This window comes from Limulus polyphemus, unplaced genomic scaffold (genome assembly GCF_000517525.1).
Source record: "Limulus polyphemus unplaced genomic scaffold, Limulus_polyphemus-2.1.2 Scaffold479, whole genome shotgun sequence".
In the NCBI taxonomy this organism is placed as follows: Eukaryota; Metazoa; Arthropoda; class Merostomata; order Xiphosura; family Limulidae; genus Limulus; species Limulus polyphemus.
Genome location: NW_013666089.1, coordinates 38,370 through 57,292, shown reverse-complemented (window position 1 = coordinate 57,292; position 18,923 = coordinate 38,370). Strand labels below are relative to the sequence as shown.

General features: G+C 34.4%; 1 protein-coding gene across 2 annotated transcripts in view; it reads right to left on the bottom strand.

The window, feature by feature from the left end:
• The window catches only part of LOC106458514, a 45,687-nt gene that overhangs the window by 19,530 nt on the left and 7,234 nt on the right, over positions 1-18,923 (bottom strand). Inside the window, exons 2-7 of one of the 2 annotated variants that reach the window (XM_022384746.1) lie at positions 16,990-17,069; positions 11,733-11,997; positions 7,003-7,191; positions 5,926-6,078; positions 5,584-5,705; positions 3,616-3,707 (exon numbers count right to left, since the gene is read on the bottom strand). In XM_022384746.1, coding sequence (XP_022240454.1) covers positions 3,616-3,707; positions 5,584-5,705; positions 5,926-6,078; positions 7,003-7,191; positions 11,733-11,997; positions 16,990-17,069 — 901 coding nt within the window. Of the gene's footprint in view, positions 1-3,615; positions 3,708-5,583; positions 5,706-5,925; positions 6,079-7,002; positions 7,192-11,732; positions 11,998-16,502; positions 16,573-16,989; positions 17,070-18,923 lie in introns of those variants that run through there. The other variant, XM_022384747.1, reaches the window with a different exon arrangement.

Here is an 18,923-nt window from a genome sequence, read left to right as displayed (position 1 = left end):
GTAAGTGGCTATTGTTCAGGATGAACAATACTAAGAAATGGGCAGTGTTACGACAGCGAAAGTTACGTGACGCTCGAAGCATGCATGCTGATGTTTCTAGAAGGATCATGACTGTTACTGGCAACTCTAGTCTTTCCTAGGCGCCCTCTATTTTAGTATATAAGCCTGGCAAATAAAGCGGAGACATAATTGCAGATAGACAAATATAGAGACAGATAACTGAGTCAAGTGAGCAGTAGTGACCATAAGTAAAGTGTGTGAATCGTTGTGAATTATAGCGTGTATTTAATTTAAAGTGACCATAGAAATTCTGTGTATAGGAAAGTTGTATTGAGAAAGAATAAACTAGTTTTATTAAGAAAGGACTTGTATCACTGAAGTTCCTCGGGAAGAATTTATACCGGAAATTAACAAACGACCAGAGACTGAAAGTTTACTTTGTTGTGGGATTCATGAAGAGTCTTTCACATTATAGACTAATTAGAGTAATTGATGTCCATTGGTCTCATTTTAATACTGTGATGACGCGATTGATTATAGGACTTGACCAGATTTTTCATTACAGAAACACATTTGAAAGTTCCATGATGTGTATATAGCACCACATTCTAGTTTTAAAAGTACGATTAAATCATTCTATTACAGACGATTTTGTTTCATCATGTGTAGTAAAGAAGTGAATGTTTTTGTTCCTTGAGACAACTTTGAACCAGATAAACAATAGATTCTGTTCTGTCTGAAGTTTACAATATTTCTGACCCAATTTTAAAATTTGTTGGAAAGTTTTGATGAGTGGCGCATATTTCTTATCCTTGAGTGAAAATACCCACACACGCTTAGAAAAAAACTGATAAACGTGAGTAAATACTTAAACTGATTGTTATATTAGCTTAGATTGGAGAGATCCACCAAATCAGCCTGCCATTGTTCATCGATCCCTAAGATGGTCACAGTAAATCTAAACACAAAGAAATCTCCTTCCAGAGTTAGTAAGGACATGTTCAGGGATCAGGTGAACACCTTTCCATTCAGCACACAACTAAAAGAAGGCTTGTTGAGACTGGAATATTATAATGCACAGGCCATCCTGAACTTTCCTCTTTAAGTTTTAAAAATATCCACTAAATATTTGTGAATATTGATTATCTTTTATTCAGACTCCAGAGCTTTCTTAAATTCTTCTATCACCCAGGTTCCCATAGAAGCTAGTTCTTCATCCAAGTGCTGACGTGATGGTGGTGGTCTTTCTTCTGCACAGATTTCGCATAGAGGAAAGGTTAATTTTCTATGACTTCTTAAAGGAAGAACTATATGATAGAGTTTTCTTGGGGGCAATACTTTGCTTTTGACAAATCTACATAAATAAATATCAGTATAGGTATGGCCCGGCATGACCAGATGGTTAGGACGCTCGGCTTGCAATCTGTGGGTCGTGGGTTTGAATCCCTGTCCCACAAAACATGCTCGCCCTTTCAGCAGTGTGGGTGTTATAATGTGATGGTCAATCCCACTATTCGTTGGTAAAACAGTAGCTAAAGAGATGACGGGGGGTGGTGTTGATCAGCTTCTTTCTCTCTAGTCTTTCACTGCTAAATTAGGGACGGCTAGCGCAGATAACTCTCGTGTAGCTTTGCGCAAAATTCATAACAAATAAACGTTTCCACATTCATTGATCAATGAGCATCAAACTTGACACAGTGATACAGGATTACACGAGGAAGGCCATGGAGAGTTGGACCCTTTCTAATTTTATATCTAATTTCGGAAAAAACTACCAATGTTGTACATCACTTAGCATTAGAACGAACTACGTAACAACTATTGTTAGAATTCTTGAAAACAGTATGTCTTTCATTTTATTATTGGTACCTTTATGTATTTTTATTGCCCTTTGAATATTTGTTATGTAAAGAAAAAATAGAAGCACAATTTCATATCCTTTGATAAAAAACGAATTTTTATTTCACCCGTCCAATGGATGGGTACTCCAGCTAGTACAATATAAAAATGTAAATAAAAATTCTGACTAGGTATGAAAATAGATTTATAGCAGTTTCAAATAGCACAGGTACTTTTAGTTTCTTATAATCTCCAATATATGAAGTCTGCAGGTTAATATACACCATGTCCATCTAATCGTCCACTGTTTTGTGTCCCTTTTATTGCTTTTATTACCGAACACTCTTTTGTAGCAAGATTTGAAATAATGGATTCTTCAGCAGGATTTTTATTATATCCAGTTTTACAAAAAAGATTAACATCTATTTTTTTTTAATCTAGTTTGTGCATATACATTGCACCCGTAAATCATGTATTCACATCTTTTGGTTTGCTCCGTGTGCAAATGTTTTCAACATAATTTTGGAATATGTGATGAGTAGTGTCAGCACCATTATTTCACTCCCCAACAAGATATTAAGCAAGAACTGACATCAAGTACCCATCAGGGGATACAATCATCATTGATTTGAACAACTGACCATTCCTGTATCCTTGCCTCTGGAAAGCATCCCCTTAACTTTTCTGTTCATATATATATCAATGAGCCATCTGAATGTAGGATGCCAATATTATTGATCCAAAAGACTACATACATAAGAACAGGTATGGCTAAGTATTGATTCTTGGCAGCTGACGTGTACAAATCCAAGATATAGTGGAACAATATCACTCACAAAAGCAAAATTAGTCGAGTGTATTGCTTTCTTTACAGAAAAAATATTTTTCCAAACCCAAAAATGTAGACTTCTCAACATATGTGACAACCAGAGATGACAATACGATACATAATGAATACTCAGATTCATATCATCCCAAAATAAAAAGTTTGAAGCCAATATGACAAAAGACAAATCCATTAGCACAAACAATGGTTTTGATGATAAAATGAATATCACCACCTATTAACAAACAATGATTTTGACGATAAAATAGATATCACCACCTTTTAAATTATTTTAAATATATATCGCGTCTTATAACGACAAACAACGTTTGGAAAACTAAAGTTGGTGATCATATTAAAAAATTTGTTGAGATGAACTTCAACTGAGAAAAAAAAAGTCTATATATAACTGTATTCGATACATATGTAAAGTATGTATGTGATCCCATGTCAGGCAGAGCACAAATAGCCCATTGTGTTGATTTGCACTTAACAACAAATCAAACACTTGTAACAAATATAGCTGTGGCAATAAACAACTTATAGAACTATAACGTCATCGTCTTTGATGGCATCATTCCCCTTTCCCTCCCTGAGGAAGCCAATCAGTGCGAACGTCCAGTGTGGAGATAACTACTGACAATAAACAATATATTTTTTGCAAATATACCATCTGGTGATAGAGTTTAATAACAAGTAAAGCAAGTTAAATTTTTTGATCGTCACATGTAGGAAAAATTCCTATCTTATAGATCCTTGTCCTTTTAAATCTCAAAAGTTATATACTATTTTAAGTAGTTTTACTTAATTAAATAAAAAAGCTTTTATATAATAATAATGATTTTGTTTAGTTTTCAAATAATATAATTCTAATTGTATTAATACAGAATGTGATTTATCAGATGCTGTCCTTTTTACAAACATATTTTGGTGATTATTTACTGTTTTACCTGAATTCTGGAATTAGGATATTTCTGTCCGAGGCATAAATCTTGGCGATCACGGTCATTTCGAGCTTGAAAAGGGTTTTGACATCAGTCTCCTAGCGACGCATAGAGCATAAGGAATGAAATATGCATTTCAAATCACTCACTAAAATTAGTTTGTTTAATCAAAATATACACGTTTTTCAACTATAAGACGTTCACGTAAATTACGTGCTTTAAACTAGTTTTACATATGTAGTAGTAGTAGTATTGCTATCTGATAATGAAAATGAACACTTATCTATTGTGCTTAATGTCTTCGATAGCGGTCCGAAGGCCACCTGCAGGGGTTATCTATTTTAACCACAGTAGTGTGTTATCTGTCAGTTAGTCAGTAGACACTAAAATGACGTCACATAAGGGACGATTAACGTTGGAATTTGTACTGTCGTGATGTCAGTAAAACGTGCGCATTCTACGAATTACAAGAATAATTATGCACTCTGTTGGCTGAAACACAGCATGACTTATGAACTTCAAAAGCATATTACTTTTAATTTTGGTTTTATTTACTCTTGAAACAAAACAATTTCGGGTACCCTGCGGAAGTACATATAGTATATAATTGAAACAACACCTCTGTTATTTCGTTGCCAGATCTAAACAAAAGTATGCTTTATCAGTTCACAACCAAAAGTACCCATCCCCCAGTGAAGGGAAAACTTTAAGTAAATCTGGAAATTCAAATTATTTCATAGACTTTAAAAATGTTAATTGTGTTGCACTCTTAGTTTCACTCAGAACCAAAGCTGTGGGATACTTATACCGCCCACCGCAAAAAGTAATTGTTCAGCATTTCAGTCACGTTAAGAGACGCTCAACAATAACATACAGTAAATATATACTTTTATTCTTTAAGTTATTTCACATTTTGAAATGTGTATGGTAGTGTGGTTAATGCATAACAATTTAATGTAGAATATCCTGCCTGTAAAATAAAATTTGGTATCAACATTAGTAATGTCTTTTCTCCCGTCATTTCAAAAGTGAATGTTGAGCTTTGCCTGCGTGCGCAGCTTTTCAAACGCTAGATAGACGAACGGTTTGCAATATAATATTATATCACATCAATCTTTGGTGTTCTCATAATTTTAGTTATTGTGAAGATGAAACACTCAGAATCGTTTTGGAATAACCGATTAATCCTGACATTGACGGCCATGTATATATTTTGTTTGTCAAGTGACTTCCCTCTTTACTGGATGTGAATTTCTTAGTAAGCAGAAACGCTAAACATGTTTAATATCTTATGATATCTTCCGGGACATCAAACCACTCTTTCTTCGTGGTAAGGGCGCTCGACTCGTAATCTGTGGGTCGCGGGTTCGAATCCCCGTCACACCAAACATGCTCGCCCTTTCAGCCGTGGGGGGCGTATAAGTGACATTCAATCCCACTATTCGTTGGTAAAAGAGTAGCCCAAGAGTTGGCGGTGGGTGATGATGACTAACTGCCTTCCCTCTAGTTTTACACTGCTAAATTAGGGACGGCTAGCGCAAATAGCTCTCGTGTAACTTTGCGAAAATTCATAACAAATAAACGTTTCCACATTCATTGATCAATGAGCATCAAACTTGACCCAGTTTAATTCGAAACAAACAAACAAACTTTCTTCGTGGACTTTCTTAACTATTACTGGATGTAAGATGTTAATAAACGTGAGAAAAATTGCTACAATCCCTTAATTATCACGTGACTCCTGTTATTGTTCAAAACAAATGCAAAATAAACGGAAATGGACTAAATACAACATTCAGTGTTCGATTCCGCCTGTTACATCATTATCCATTCTTATCAGCTATTTGATCGAATGTCTGATGCATTATTAAAATGACACACACACACACATATACCTATTAACTGGAATTTCTGTAATATATATATATACACACTGATATAGTTTAACAGTTTCGAAAATATAAGATTACTTACATTTATTTGTTTGTTAGTATCATTTCCCTGGTCCTCAAAACACACCCAGATTGCTTGCCACCATGAGGGCGGAAACGACGTGGTGGAGGACACTTCTTGTGAGGTAGTTGTCTCATGAGACTCTGCAACCCAGACGTTACCATAATGTATTGTATCTATCTGATACATTTCAAATTGTTGTTATCTGGGATCCTTACCCTTCTGTTTAAGTTAAAAAAATCCTTTATCTATTTCAGACTTTAACATGTTGTAGATGCATTTGTTTGTTATCGTAGTACCCACCCGCCCATCTATCTCTCTATTTATCTAGCTATCTAAATGATACGTTTCTATGAATCTTACCAACACGTTCCCATCTCACAGAGAAGACCAGGCTCTTCATGGAATTAGTGGTTCTGAGAATGCAGTATGCACGTTGTCTAGCTGGTACAACGATTTTCTTATTTTCATATTTACCTGTCAAGAACAATGGCGGCGTGCCTTTCAGTATCTCCCCTGTATCAAAAACAAAGTTTTATTAAATTATTTTCATCAAATTGGTTTTAAAAGAAGCCTTTATTTTTCTAGAAATATTAACGTTCAAATATATTTCAAATAACACCGACACATAATGACTGTGGTTACCATAAATTGTCCATAATAACATATCAATCATAGTGCCACCCCCTGGTCTTATGGTAATTTCTGGTTCTTGTGCATCAAATGTTGGACAGAAATAAAGAACGAAACAATTTTCAACTATCAATAATTAAATTGTTCAAAAGTTTGTAATATCAACCAATATTATCTATCATTGTACACAGACGTAACTATTAATAAATGCCTGTTAATTTAAGTAGTCGAACTTTTTCATACGTGGAACAGTGATGCCAACCCTCCATGTGAACACTATCTGTAAAACCCGTAGATATGAAAAATGTTTGTAATTTTGGATCAAAATAAAGGAGGGTATATTTTTCATTGTTCTTTCAGCTTTCCCAGTTAGCTTCAATGACATATATAGACTCTTACCATACATTATCGAATTTATATTTTCTATTATTGCCCGCTCCTGAAGAACCACTTCAAGGACAACTGTTGTGTTATCCCTATTTTCTGAGCACAATATTTCGCGAGCACTGAGCTCACGGTTGAGCTGACTTATTTTGTTTTAGGGCAAAGCTATAGAATAGGCTATTTGCGCCACAGGAAATCAAACCCCGGATTTTAGCGTTGTAAGTTTCTAAACTTACAGCTGATCCACTGGGGGACGGTTGTAACGAACGGTACGCCTGTGTCTATTTATGACCATAAGAAGTAGATAATACCTAAAAAAATGTTAGTAAATAAACAATTATCTGTATTTATAATGCATTTTCGTGTTTTTGATTTTTTTAATGATGTCATTAAAAACAAAACTGTAAGGTTGATAACCCTTACCTGAGCCAACAATAAGCATATCTCCACTCTTTTCATCCAGATTAAGTGAATCAACTACGATTACATTTTCTTTTTGTCCAACTGTAGAGTTTGGTATTCTCCAAATGCGAAAATGATTCCTGCTATGCGTCTCCCAATCAGACTCCGATAGGAAATATTCGTACTCATTCACTTCCGAGTCGTTGAAAACTAAACATTAGGTTACATGTTTTTCAGAGGATAAGAAATATTTCCGACTGTTTTAAATAAATTTAAATTGTACAACACATCAATGTAGAAGGTTAAAAGAAGTAGAATAGAAGAATAGTGAAAGCTACAAAACCGGTACTCTACAGATCAAGTAATTTTATATAATTTAAAAAATTGAAAGAATGAATAAAAAAAAAGTTGAATATTGAAAAAAGCAAACAAACAGAAATATACATAAATTGATGGTCACTAAATTTCCTCTTAATTAGTCCAAGATTATTGAAGCATAAAACTCAGGAGAACCCAGAAGCTTGCAGGGAATTTCAGTTCGAAGGGATATGCCAAAGAACAATATCCCACCCCAGTAAAAAAACTAAAAAAAACAACTTCCAACACTCAGATTGGTTTGTATTTAACATTTGGTATTTTTTATTTACAGAAAAAGTTACTCTTATTTTTGTACCCCCAATTTTGATTGGGAAGCCCCCGTTACAGAAATTCTTCAAACTATGTATAATACAGCAAAATAATATATTAAATGTACGCACGTGCAAGTATATAATAAATATGTATATAACAGAAATACTGCATGCTTTAAGAAAAGAATGTCTTCTCTTTCTCCTCCTTTTTTTTGTCGGAACGAAAGAAATTTTGGGGGTATTTATTCCCAAATCCTTCCTGTCTACACTTTACTCATATTCTTAGAAATACTTGCGACACTCCTGACACTTCTTTATTTAATGTAGTTAACAAGCGAGGTTTATTAAAAATATAACTGGTGGAATATGTGTTCTCTCAAATTCAAAGTCATCATTAAACATTTGTACCAAGCACAACGAGTAGACACCCTTTACATTGATACAGTCTATAGGGTATGTCTATTTACTAGGGTGACTAAATTTATTACATGAAAAACTGGGACAAATTAACTCAGTGGAAGTACCTCCTTCCCAGAGGAACGGAAAATTCTGAAACATCCATACTGCGGATGGTGAGTTTTCTAGGTACATTTCTGGTCATTAAAAAAAAAAAAATCTGGCATATTTTGATTTACACATATTTTAAGTTTCACGAGAACATTGCATTTCCCTTCCCTATCCAGCGACAAATTTACGGACTCACAACACTAAAATTTGTGTTTCCTTTTCCAGCGGTGGACACAGCAAATAGCTCAAAATGGCTTTGCTCTAAAACAAACAAACAAATCCAGCCCTCCAAATTGACCCGGCATGGCCAGGTGGATAGGGTGCTCGACTTGCAATCTGAGGGTCGCGGGTTTGAATCCCCGTCCCACCAAACATGCTCGCCCTTTCAGCCTTGGGGCATTATAATGTGACGGTCAATTCCACTATTCGTTGGTAAAAGAGCATCCTAAGAGCTGACGGTGAATGGTGATGACTAGCTGCCATCCCTCTAGTCTTAGACTGCTAAATTAAGGACGTCTAGCGCAGATAGCCCTCGTGTAGCTTTGTAGCACCGGTAGAAAATAACACAGTCTCCAGTCGCCATACGTGGTTCCCACACAGTTACAGATTCGATAAAATAAACTGCCATGTGAATTAAAACAAAACAGAAAAACAAGCCAATCCAACCTCGGCAGGTATTTCTATTTAAACTCGTACAAGTCGCGAAGAACATTAAGCAGGAAAGTGCGATCTCAGGAACTATTGGCTTTCAGTAAAGGCGTGCCTCTTTGATTCAAGAGTACACCGAGCGCATGCTATAACCTTATATATATATATATACAGTTTGACACGTTGTTTTTTGTTGTTATTGTTGTTTTAGAGCAGAACCACATTAGGCTTTCTGCTGTTTCCACCGCGGGGAATCGAACTCGGAATTTTGGTGTCGTAAGTCCATAGACCCATTGAAAAACAGCCAGGCATTTTAGACAAACTTTTCCTTTGATAAAAAAGCGGGAGAAATAAATATCCTGAAGTATTTTTCGAGACTCTAGGACAACAGATTTAAAACCGAGAAGTCTGGTCACCTTTTTATTTACACACATTCGGAAGGCGTTTCAGGTAGGACCTCTTTCACCTACGAATATTTTACACATTAAAACCACAATAACAAATTTAAGAATTTAAAAACAAAGTGATTACAAATAAAAAACTAAAAGTAAAAACAATTTACAATAAATGAAAATACAATTGAAAACAATAAAAATAGTCAAGACAGGAACCTCAATATTGGGCGACATGACAAACCAAGGATACAAAATTCTAAAATTCCAGAAATTTATTAAATCTGATCAAAATCAAGTCAAGTACAAAAATAAAAAAAACGAAAATAATAAAACAAATATATTGGGCATTAAAAGCCATAATGCAACCTCTGCACCTGTGAGGCACATTTCTAATAAGTTAGCGAATGATGTTATAAGGTTCCTGACTCTTGATCTGAGGGTAGTCAAGGGAATAACGTGTCAAACTGTGAAGCCGAGTCTATGGTTCGTGTCGCCGTTGTCGCAAAAATAAATTGCGCTACACATTTGGAACCACGAATGCATTATTAGAGTACCATTCAAATCACACTGTTCGATTAAAGTAGTCCAAGAATATGTGGTGGATGCTGGTGATCTCCCTCTTGTCTAACCTGACATGGTTTTGTGGTTAGAGCACTTGACTCGCAATTTTGGGCACGAGTTCGAATCCCATCACCAAATGTGATCGCCCTCTTATCTGTAGGGCATTATAATATGATGGTCAATCCGACTGTTTGATTAGAGTAGCCCAAGAGTTGATGGTGGATGGTGTTGACTAGCTACCTTTCCTCTAGTCTATCACTGTTAAGTTAGGACCGGCTAGCCCTAGACTAGTTTTGTGTGATATTTAACTAACAAACAAAACAAACACTAGTCTATCAGTTAAAATGAGAGATGGCTAGCACAGACTGTCCTTGTGTTGCTTTGCACGAATGTTCAAAACAAACCGAACCAATCCTGTCTTCTTTCTTTGTCAGTGCAACATCAAGTATCTGTCGTCCTGTAGTGCGTTAAGGCAAATGTTAAGTCATACTTCGTCACAGGGATGTTTGATGGGATATGTATCAGAACTTCTTACTGGCCAATTCATTACACTATACCACTAAGCATTATTCTGCATCAAGATAAAATATGGTGCAGTTGCATTGCGAAAGGTCATATAACTAGGTCCAGTTTGACATCTTAACATCCTCGAGCAGTGAATTCACCCTTGGAAAACATGATAAGAGTTGACCATAACTGAATCGCCGTAGAAAGGTTCATATTCAACATGCACTGAGCATGTCTTTCATCTAAACATGAAATCTTCGATTCTTGTTTTAACGTTTTAACATAGTCATGACTCATCTGCGAAAAAAGGCGTGCATCAAGTAGCATTGCATCCAACCAACCATGACGTGCATATAGCGGTTATTAAGTGACGTAATAGTTGACTGATTTTAATCTCGTGTCGGCTGTCTTGTGTACTAATTGGTTGTTTGATTGTATATGTCCACGACTGTCCCGTTATAGATCTAAATAGGCCCAAAGAGATATGTCATTTGTCTCTCTGCGTTATGCCCGGTTTCTACCTCTTAAAGAGCCTTAACAGCCTATACCTTTCATTAAAATCACCATTTGTTACAAATAGGCAAAAGTTGTTGCTCGTGGAATTTGGTAATGTAAAAAGTGCCTCAACCACTATCGTGTCTGTCTTATCCCAGCCGGCTTGATAAGACCTGGTATTAGGTAAAACGCTTTATAGGCATTGGATATAATAGATATATCATGGTTGACATATTGCTATAAATTCTTTTCTACTTTCATTCATAAGTTCTTGAAATTGTCAGTCTACAAATGTTCGAATTTAAGACAAAGTGTGGATACATCTTTCAATAGAGTGTAATGCGTGCAAACTCAATCGACACACCAGTGCAATAAGACACGTGAAAGGTACTCCTAAATTCTATTTTGATGCAAGTAATTTTCCTAGCCTTATTACATTTTGTCCGTGTGTATATATATATATATACGACCATATACTGTGTATAACTTTGTTCTTTACTGCTTGTTTCTAGTGACGTCGTACTCTCACATAACTTTTACTTTCTGTAATAAGATTTATTGAAACATATTATGGACATAAAGAGTAAATTTCAAGCAAGACAGGCATTTATTATAAAAAGTATATTTAGCATATAATAACTTTTAAGTTTGAAAGCAAAATCAACGGTCAAGAATCATTCGAAAACTATACGTTTCACAGCTAGTGGTTAATAATGTAAGTTCCTACGTCTACTTGAGTTGTTTCAAACACTCACATCCATTACGGGAAAAATGTAAACACAAATTTAGATAGACCCAGCTTGTCATTCTCTCTTAAATTCCAAAGATGGCCTGTTGAAACTAGCTAGATTTTTTTTTATGTTTTTGTGAATCATTTAATCACATGTCTATTATTATGCTGATGTATTATTACTGATTTTATGAATTTGCACAAAATACTTCGCCTTTTTTAAATATAACTAACATTGTTTTCGAAAATATAATAAATAATTTTCATTTTCTTACATACCTCTTTTAATTTCATTATATGTAATATTCAACTTATTTTTACACGTATTTGACCTCTCTATTTTAATCCACGCCTCATTCGTCGACGTAGCCAGTTCGAGACCAGTATCGTTAATTCCAACAACTCCAAGTAAGGATGTTTTCTCATTCAGATCATTTCCATTACCAACCTGTAGTTTACCACAAAATTTGGCATCAGGAATGGAAGTAACATTCAGAAGAATTATACTTTTTGGATCCTCCAGTTTTATCGTCCATGATACATTCTATAAAATGAAATGATAAAATACAGTGTTATTATAATAAAGGAAATTGTGCATTAACAGTTTTAAACAACGGCTGCATTCTTAGGTTAGGTTTTGTTTGTTTGTTTGTTTAGAATTAAGCACAAAGCTACACAATGGGCTATCTGTGCTCTGCCCACCACGGGTATCGAAACCCGGTTTCTAGCGTCGTAAGTCCACAGACATACCGCTGTGCCACTTGGGGGCCAAGTGCAAAGAAACAAATGACTTACTATTCTGAACGAGAAGTAGGTCAACCAGAAAATAGAGTATTATTAGAGCTGATGAAACAGTAAAAAAATCGAAAAGAGAAAGACATTAAATGAAAAAAAATTACAGAAAATTAAAAGAAATTTATAGAATATTAAAAGCAGATCCAGAAGTAAGAAACCTAAATTTAAAAAAGTCAAAAAAGTGCACAAAGCAGTGGCATAGTCAAGTACAGGCCAAGTAACATTTTCAATTGGAAATATAAATCTCATATCCTCCTTTTAGTTAATTCAGTAAAAGAATGTTATCAAACAATTTTGTAAAAATGGCAGAGCATTCAAACATGGTAAGATTATATTTGGTCAACGTTGGTCGCTAGTTCTCAAATTGGTTAGTGGTAGCATGATTTATTTGTCAGATATAAAATGTGTAAACTGTAAATACCTCAAAATGTAATAAAACTTTTATTAAAATTAAGCCGATCCCTCAATTTTCTTTTGTTCACCCCTACCTCTTCACTGGGTCAATTAGTTCTGCTAAGCCACTGAAACAAATGAAAAGAAATAAATGGTAGAATAAAACATTTGAAAATAAACATAACAACCAAGCCATTCACTCCTCATTCTGTATTTGACCAAGACACCATTTATTATGAAATGTGAAATAAGAGAATTTATTTGGTCAACTCCTGTTATCACTGCTGCTGTGTCACCTGTTACTGCAGGACCTTCCTGGACTACTCCACCCACAACATTATCATATATGTAGTTCCAGAATGTAGCTAACAAGTTAAATAACAACAGCCAAACAATAAACTAATGGACTATGATGCAAAGGTACCATGGGAGGCTAATAGGCTCAGTTCTAATGCATTTTCAAAGTGAACAGGTGGAATAGTGAACAACATGTTATTTACCTAGTTGCCCATTTAAATGGACCAGCTTTAAAGACATTGAGTAACCTTACAACTGAGAACTTTACCAATTATATAGCATTGTTAGCTGCCTTACCCAACAGATTTGGAGTGGCATAACAGAAGAAAATATCCAGAGCAAATGTTCATAACAAGGTGCAGAAAAAAAGAAGATATCTTAGCCTAACCTGCAAGAGTTGGAAAGATATGACTAATCATCTTACCCAGATGTTTCTCATGTTGTTGGCACATGACAAACGTATAGATTTCAAAGTAGTAGCATATCTTTAAAGAAAACTCAGCAGTTGGCACTAGAAAAGGAATCCAATAGATAAGTAAAGAAACCATCTTGAAGTTATGGGATAATCAAATCCAGTAGTACGGAAACATCAGCTCCCACTGACAGTAGTATAAGTCTAGAAGAACTGAAAGGATTGGTTAGGCATATAGTTACACAGAAAGGAGGAAATAAACCTCAAGACAATAAGTGTTTCAAGTGTAAGTTGAAAGGATCTATTATCAAAAGCTGTAGACAAAAGCATAAAGGGAATAACACATTTTCCCAAAGAACATCAATAAAAGAGCATTGCAATCAACGTGACACAGTCATTATAGTTGAGACTATGAGGTCAACAGCTGTTAATATACCAAGGAGTTAATACCTTAAAGAGGAATCTACGAGCCCAACTAGTTCAAAGGAATAACAAAGAGGTAACCAGACGTCGATGAATATGAATTAAAAGGATATGTGAGGCGAATTTCAGCTAAGGATACCCCATCTGCTCCAAATAAGATAAGAAGTTCATTATTCAAAGAAACCAGTCCATGGATTTATTGATGAGAAGCCTTGTGGTATGTTAATCAACATTGGTTCTAAAGATATGTTAACCCAATTTGGTAATTAAAGGAGGAAAATGTCCTCTAACAATCATAAAATAAAGACAGAATGATGCGAATAGGAGATAGACATAAAGTTCCAGTAAGAGGAAACTTAGACGGTACCCTTACAGTAGAGAGCTTCCTGGCACCTCATGATGTGTGAATATTTGACATTGAGAAAAATTAATTTATTTGGAAACATGAGTGCAAAGCTAGACTCACTTCAAATACTTTTACAGTCTATGACCAGACAAACCCTGTGCATTATATGGCAGTTACTTCACCAAGAAATGAAATAGTCACACCAGGAGTTATTTGGAATAAATTGACAGCTAGTAATTACAGTGTAGTAGAACCAAACACTCAGCCACGTCCTGAAGGATTAATAGTTGGAGGGACTTTCATAGATCTGAAGAATAGCTATGTCATGATTAGTGCCATGAACCCAATAAATCATAAAATTTGAGTAAAATTTGGAAAGGAAATTGCTCAATGTGAAGCTCTACTGCTAATAATTCTACATCAAACAGTAATCAGAAATAGTCATTCTTCAGGCAAGATGTAGAATTATAAATGTAAAATATTCACATAAGGACAGTTTAACACCTCACTTACAAAAGGTTGTATGACTGAATCTGCAGGGTTCTTATAGTAACTAATTTCCATAGATTACATGACTTACCCATGGAATATTAATACACCTTCTACATTGGACCTCATGACTTAGGCTAAACAAATAAAATATCTTACAAGATTGACATTAGAGATGCAGTTCCAATTCATTAATTAGCCAGATGACCTACTTATAGAACAGACTAAGGCTTTTACAGAGACAGAAACCATGAAGGAACAAGAAGCAATAGATTTGAGCACTGGTCTGTAGTCATTGCCTATTGTATTTGTGAACAAGAAGGGTGGATTCATACTGAAAGTAAATGAAGTTACCAAAAAAGGATGTCTACTCACTGTCAAGTGCACTTTGATGAAGCAAGTATACAGACAACTGTCTTTATTTTAGAAAATGGATTGTGTCAATTTGTTGTATTACCTTTTGGACTAAGTAATGTACCTGTTACACCTCAAAGAGTAATGTTGTATGCTCTCTATCCTACACTGTAACATCATACTCATCTATTTGAATGACATAATCACACAAGGAAATGCCTTTCATAATACTTATGATGGGCTGAGGAAAGTTCTGGATTGGTTGAGGAAAGAGAAATTTAACCTGAATCCCGAAACACTTAAACTTTTATGTAAACAAATGAGTTTCCGGGGGTAAATAGTCAGTAAAACAGTGAAAGCTAGAGTATACAGACCAATTAAAGACTGACTCTGTCCAAAATTGGCCAACACCAAGAGCCTGCATGAAGTGAGAGGATATCTTGGACTGTGCTTTTACTATCATTGTTTTGTAAAATCAAATTCTGGGATAGTTCATCCGTTACACAAATTATTGAAAACACATACACTTTCCTAGACTTCTGATTGTGAACAAAACTTTGACAAGCTGGAGGAAGAATTAACCACTACTCCTGTATTAGCATATTAAACTCTTGGAAACCCACTCATATTAGATACAGATACAAGTGAATTTATAGTAGAAGCAATGTTATCATTATTCATAATGTAAATGAACCCATGATCATCTACTACAGCAAAGCAATGAAAGCTGCAGAAAAAAGGTTTTGTATAAATTGAAAAGAGCTATTGACTGTTGTTCGAGTCATGCCATTTCCATCATTACCTATAAGAGTAAAATTTACATTCTGGAAAGATCATGCAGCAGTGACGTGACTTGTGAAATTTTATAATCCCAAAGGTTAAACATCAAAATGGCTTCAGAAACTTCAAGTTCAGAACTTTAGCATAGTGCATTACCCTGGACAAAACCATGGAAATGCTGATGCATTATCTGAAATACCAGTGTTACTGAAGATTACAAATACGTGAAAAGAGAGAACTACAATAATGTAAAGACTATCAACCTAAAGTATAATCCAATATGTGACATCCACAAGTGATGATGAATAACTAATGTGATCCAACACTCAACTGAAAGATGCTCAATATAAAGCTACAAGTTCCAAACTAATTATTTACTGGGTCAAAAACAGTGAGAAAAATCCACATGGCAAACAATCTCACCATACAGCCCGAGTACAAAGATGTACAGGGCATAATTGGATTCCTCATGTCTACAAAAGGGCTTTTTATATTGGAAATGGGAAGGCACCAGTCAAAAATGACTGTATCTGTAATTTCCCCAGTAATAAACAAGAATTTTCATCTAATATTTAGATTCGAGAGTACACTATTTATAAATACAAGTAAATCAGTTAGTGAAGTTAATGAGTATTCAGTTAGTTTGTGTGATTAGTGTAAAAAATTCAATGTTAGAAGTGAGATTTATTGAGTCTACTTAGTTATTCGAGTAATTAGAGAGAAAATTCTGCAAGTTTATTTGTGAGCTGGGTCTACTTACCATTAGTCTCGGAATTTCTGTTCAAACATTGTTTGCACACTTAGCTCCAAAACTTGTGTCAAAGTGAATGTAGCCTATAAAAACATTATTGCATAAATAAACTTACTTTTTATCATGATATGAACTTCACATTATTGTTACTAAATAATCCAAAAGAACCTGCCCAACAATAGAAAATATTACAACAATGAGATAAAACACGAAGGACTGGAGTTGTAAATACGTTACTGAAAAACAAATCATAGCAAATCACTAGAAGCAAATCAATATATAAGATTTACTTGGAATAGGAGTAAGACAGGACCTTGCCTTTATACAGAAGCCAGATAACATATGTAGGAACACATATTTAGGAACAAGACCACAAGTAATTGGCAGGTAGATAAAGAATAGGAGTGCACAGACAGAAAAAGGAAAACATAGTACAATAGTACATTGAACATCGTATTGTAAAATGTACACTCATTGGTAAAGTTGAAGAACTTACCATACATGAATAATTTCCTGGGAATATCAAAACTTGACTGGATTCATTGTAGTTAAATTCACACTGGTCATCTAATGTTGCTAAATAAGAACATGTGAATGTTATTTGGTCACTGATTTATTTCAGGTGTTTACAGGAAGCAACTGAGATCGAAACATTTTTTTATTGGGCATTCATGCGTAAAAATGAGATTTTGTAACTGAAGAAATTCTTCATTAAATATAAAGAAAAACTTGATCCATCTCGTTTTATCAAATGAAGCTTTCATATTCTAGTTATTACAATCAGTAAAAATGGCTGTTGTCATATCTATTATCCTAACAATATTATTGAATGAAATTCTTAAATGTTTCATAATATCAGATCAAAAGCAACAATATTTTAGCTAAATTACAGATGTGTGTGGTATGCAAAGTATTTTTCATGTTTCCCGTCTTCCTTAGTTTAGAAATCAAAACAGTTCCCTTTCTTCGCCAGTTTAAAAGTCGTTGCCATTTTCTCTCCACCTTACGATTTTGTATGAAAAGTTTTGCGTAACAGAAGTTAAAACACTACATTTTTCTGCTTAATTCCCTTATAGTCTCACGTGTGCTTTCTTGTGGGAAAGATTAGGTATCAGTAGAAAACATTACGTTAAGGAGAATGGTGGCTCTTTTGTGTATAAGCTATTTTATCATTCTTGATTGATAATGCAAGTGTTTTTTTTTGTACATATTATATATGACTTAATCATTTTTCGTCGAAAACTTAAGTGTTATCATCGAGTGTTTGTGTGGGTGTGCACATGATATATATATATATATGGAGTTACCATTATATAAGGATGACTTGATAGTTATCCCTTTCTCCAATCCTGGTTATGACAATTATATGATTGTTTATTAAATAACCGCCTATTATGTGTTGCTAAACAGTGTCATTATTTAAAAATATTTTGACTTGTATTTGGATACTGAATTATATTTTTGTGAAAATTTTGTGTTGTCTGTCTCGTCTACTTCTAGTGATGGACAAGTGTTCTACATGGACAAAAGAATCTTAATCAGCTTCATGACGAGTGTGGGGATATTTTATTTCACTGCATTGAAAAATTCAAAGTTGGAAATAGCCAGAGTGGCCTGAAGGGGAAGAGGGAATATATATATATAATACACAAATCATACTTAATGTTTTTTGTTTATTTTTTGTTTGTTTGGTTTTTAGTTTATGAGGTAAATTTTTACTAACAACCTTAAATTTTCAGTGTTTTGTTGTTTTTACGTACACGTTTCTGGTTGTGTATGTAGTTTGACAAGAAAACGTTGGTTAAGAAATATGCCTATATTCATTTCACTCTAGTTTCCTATTGTTCTGGGTCATTCTCCTATTCTAACTAAAATTTGTGCTTTCTCGTGGGAAAGACTGCTGTATATTGGAACTCACGATCTAAAGAAGGACAGTGATATTTTCCATTGGTAGGTAATGTGATCCCTTAAGAATGTATTCTGTCTTATTTTGCTAGTAAAATAACCATCAGTAACGTGGATAGTGCATTCTTACTGAGAGGAATGTTATTAAAAAATGTATATATAATGATGTGCTATTTTAGTCTGGAACAAATAAACGGGTAAAACTCTTCAGTTACTAGTTTACAAATAGAGATCTGCGGTAGAAGTTCTGTTTATCATCCAGTGCACTCATTTAACTTTAATTGTTTTGTTAATAACTTTAATATTATAGCGGATTTGATTACTTAAACGTCCAATATTCGAAACAAGCATTTCAATGTGAATATTGTTTTTAAACTAGAGAGGATAATATTTTAACTGAACAATTATCTGATGCCACTAAACTTCTTATTCAACAATCAACTTAACTGCTAATATAACTTTTAAATAGTCCTTTGAAAGTTTAACAATTTTATCTGAACACCCATTTGAAACCTACAGTATTCT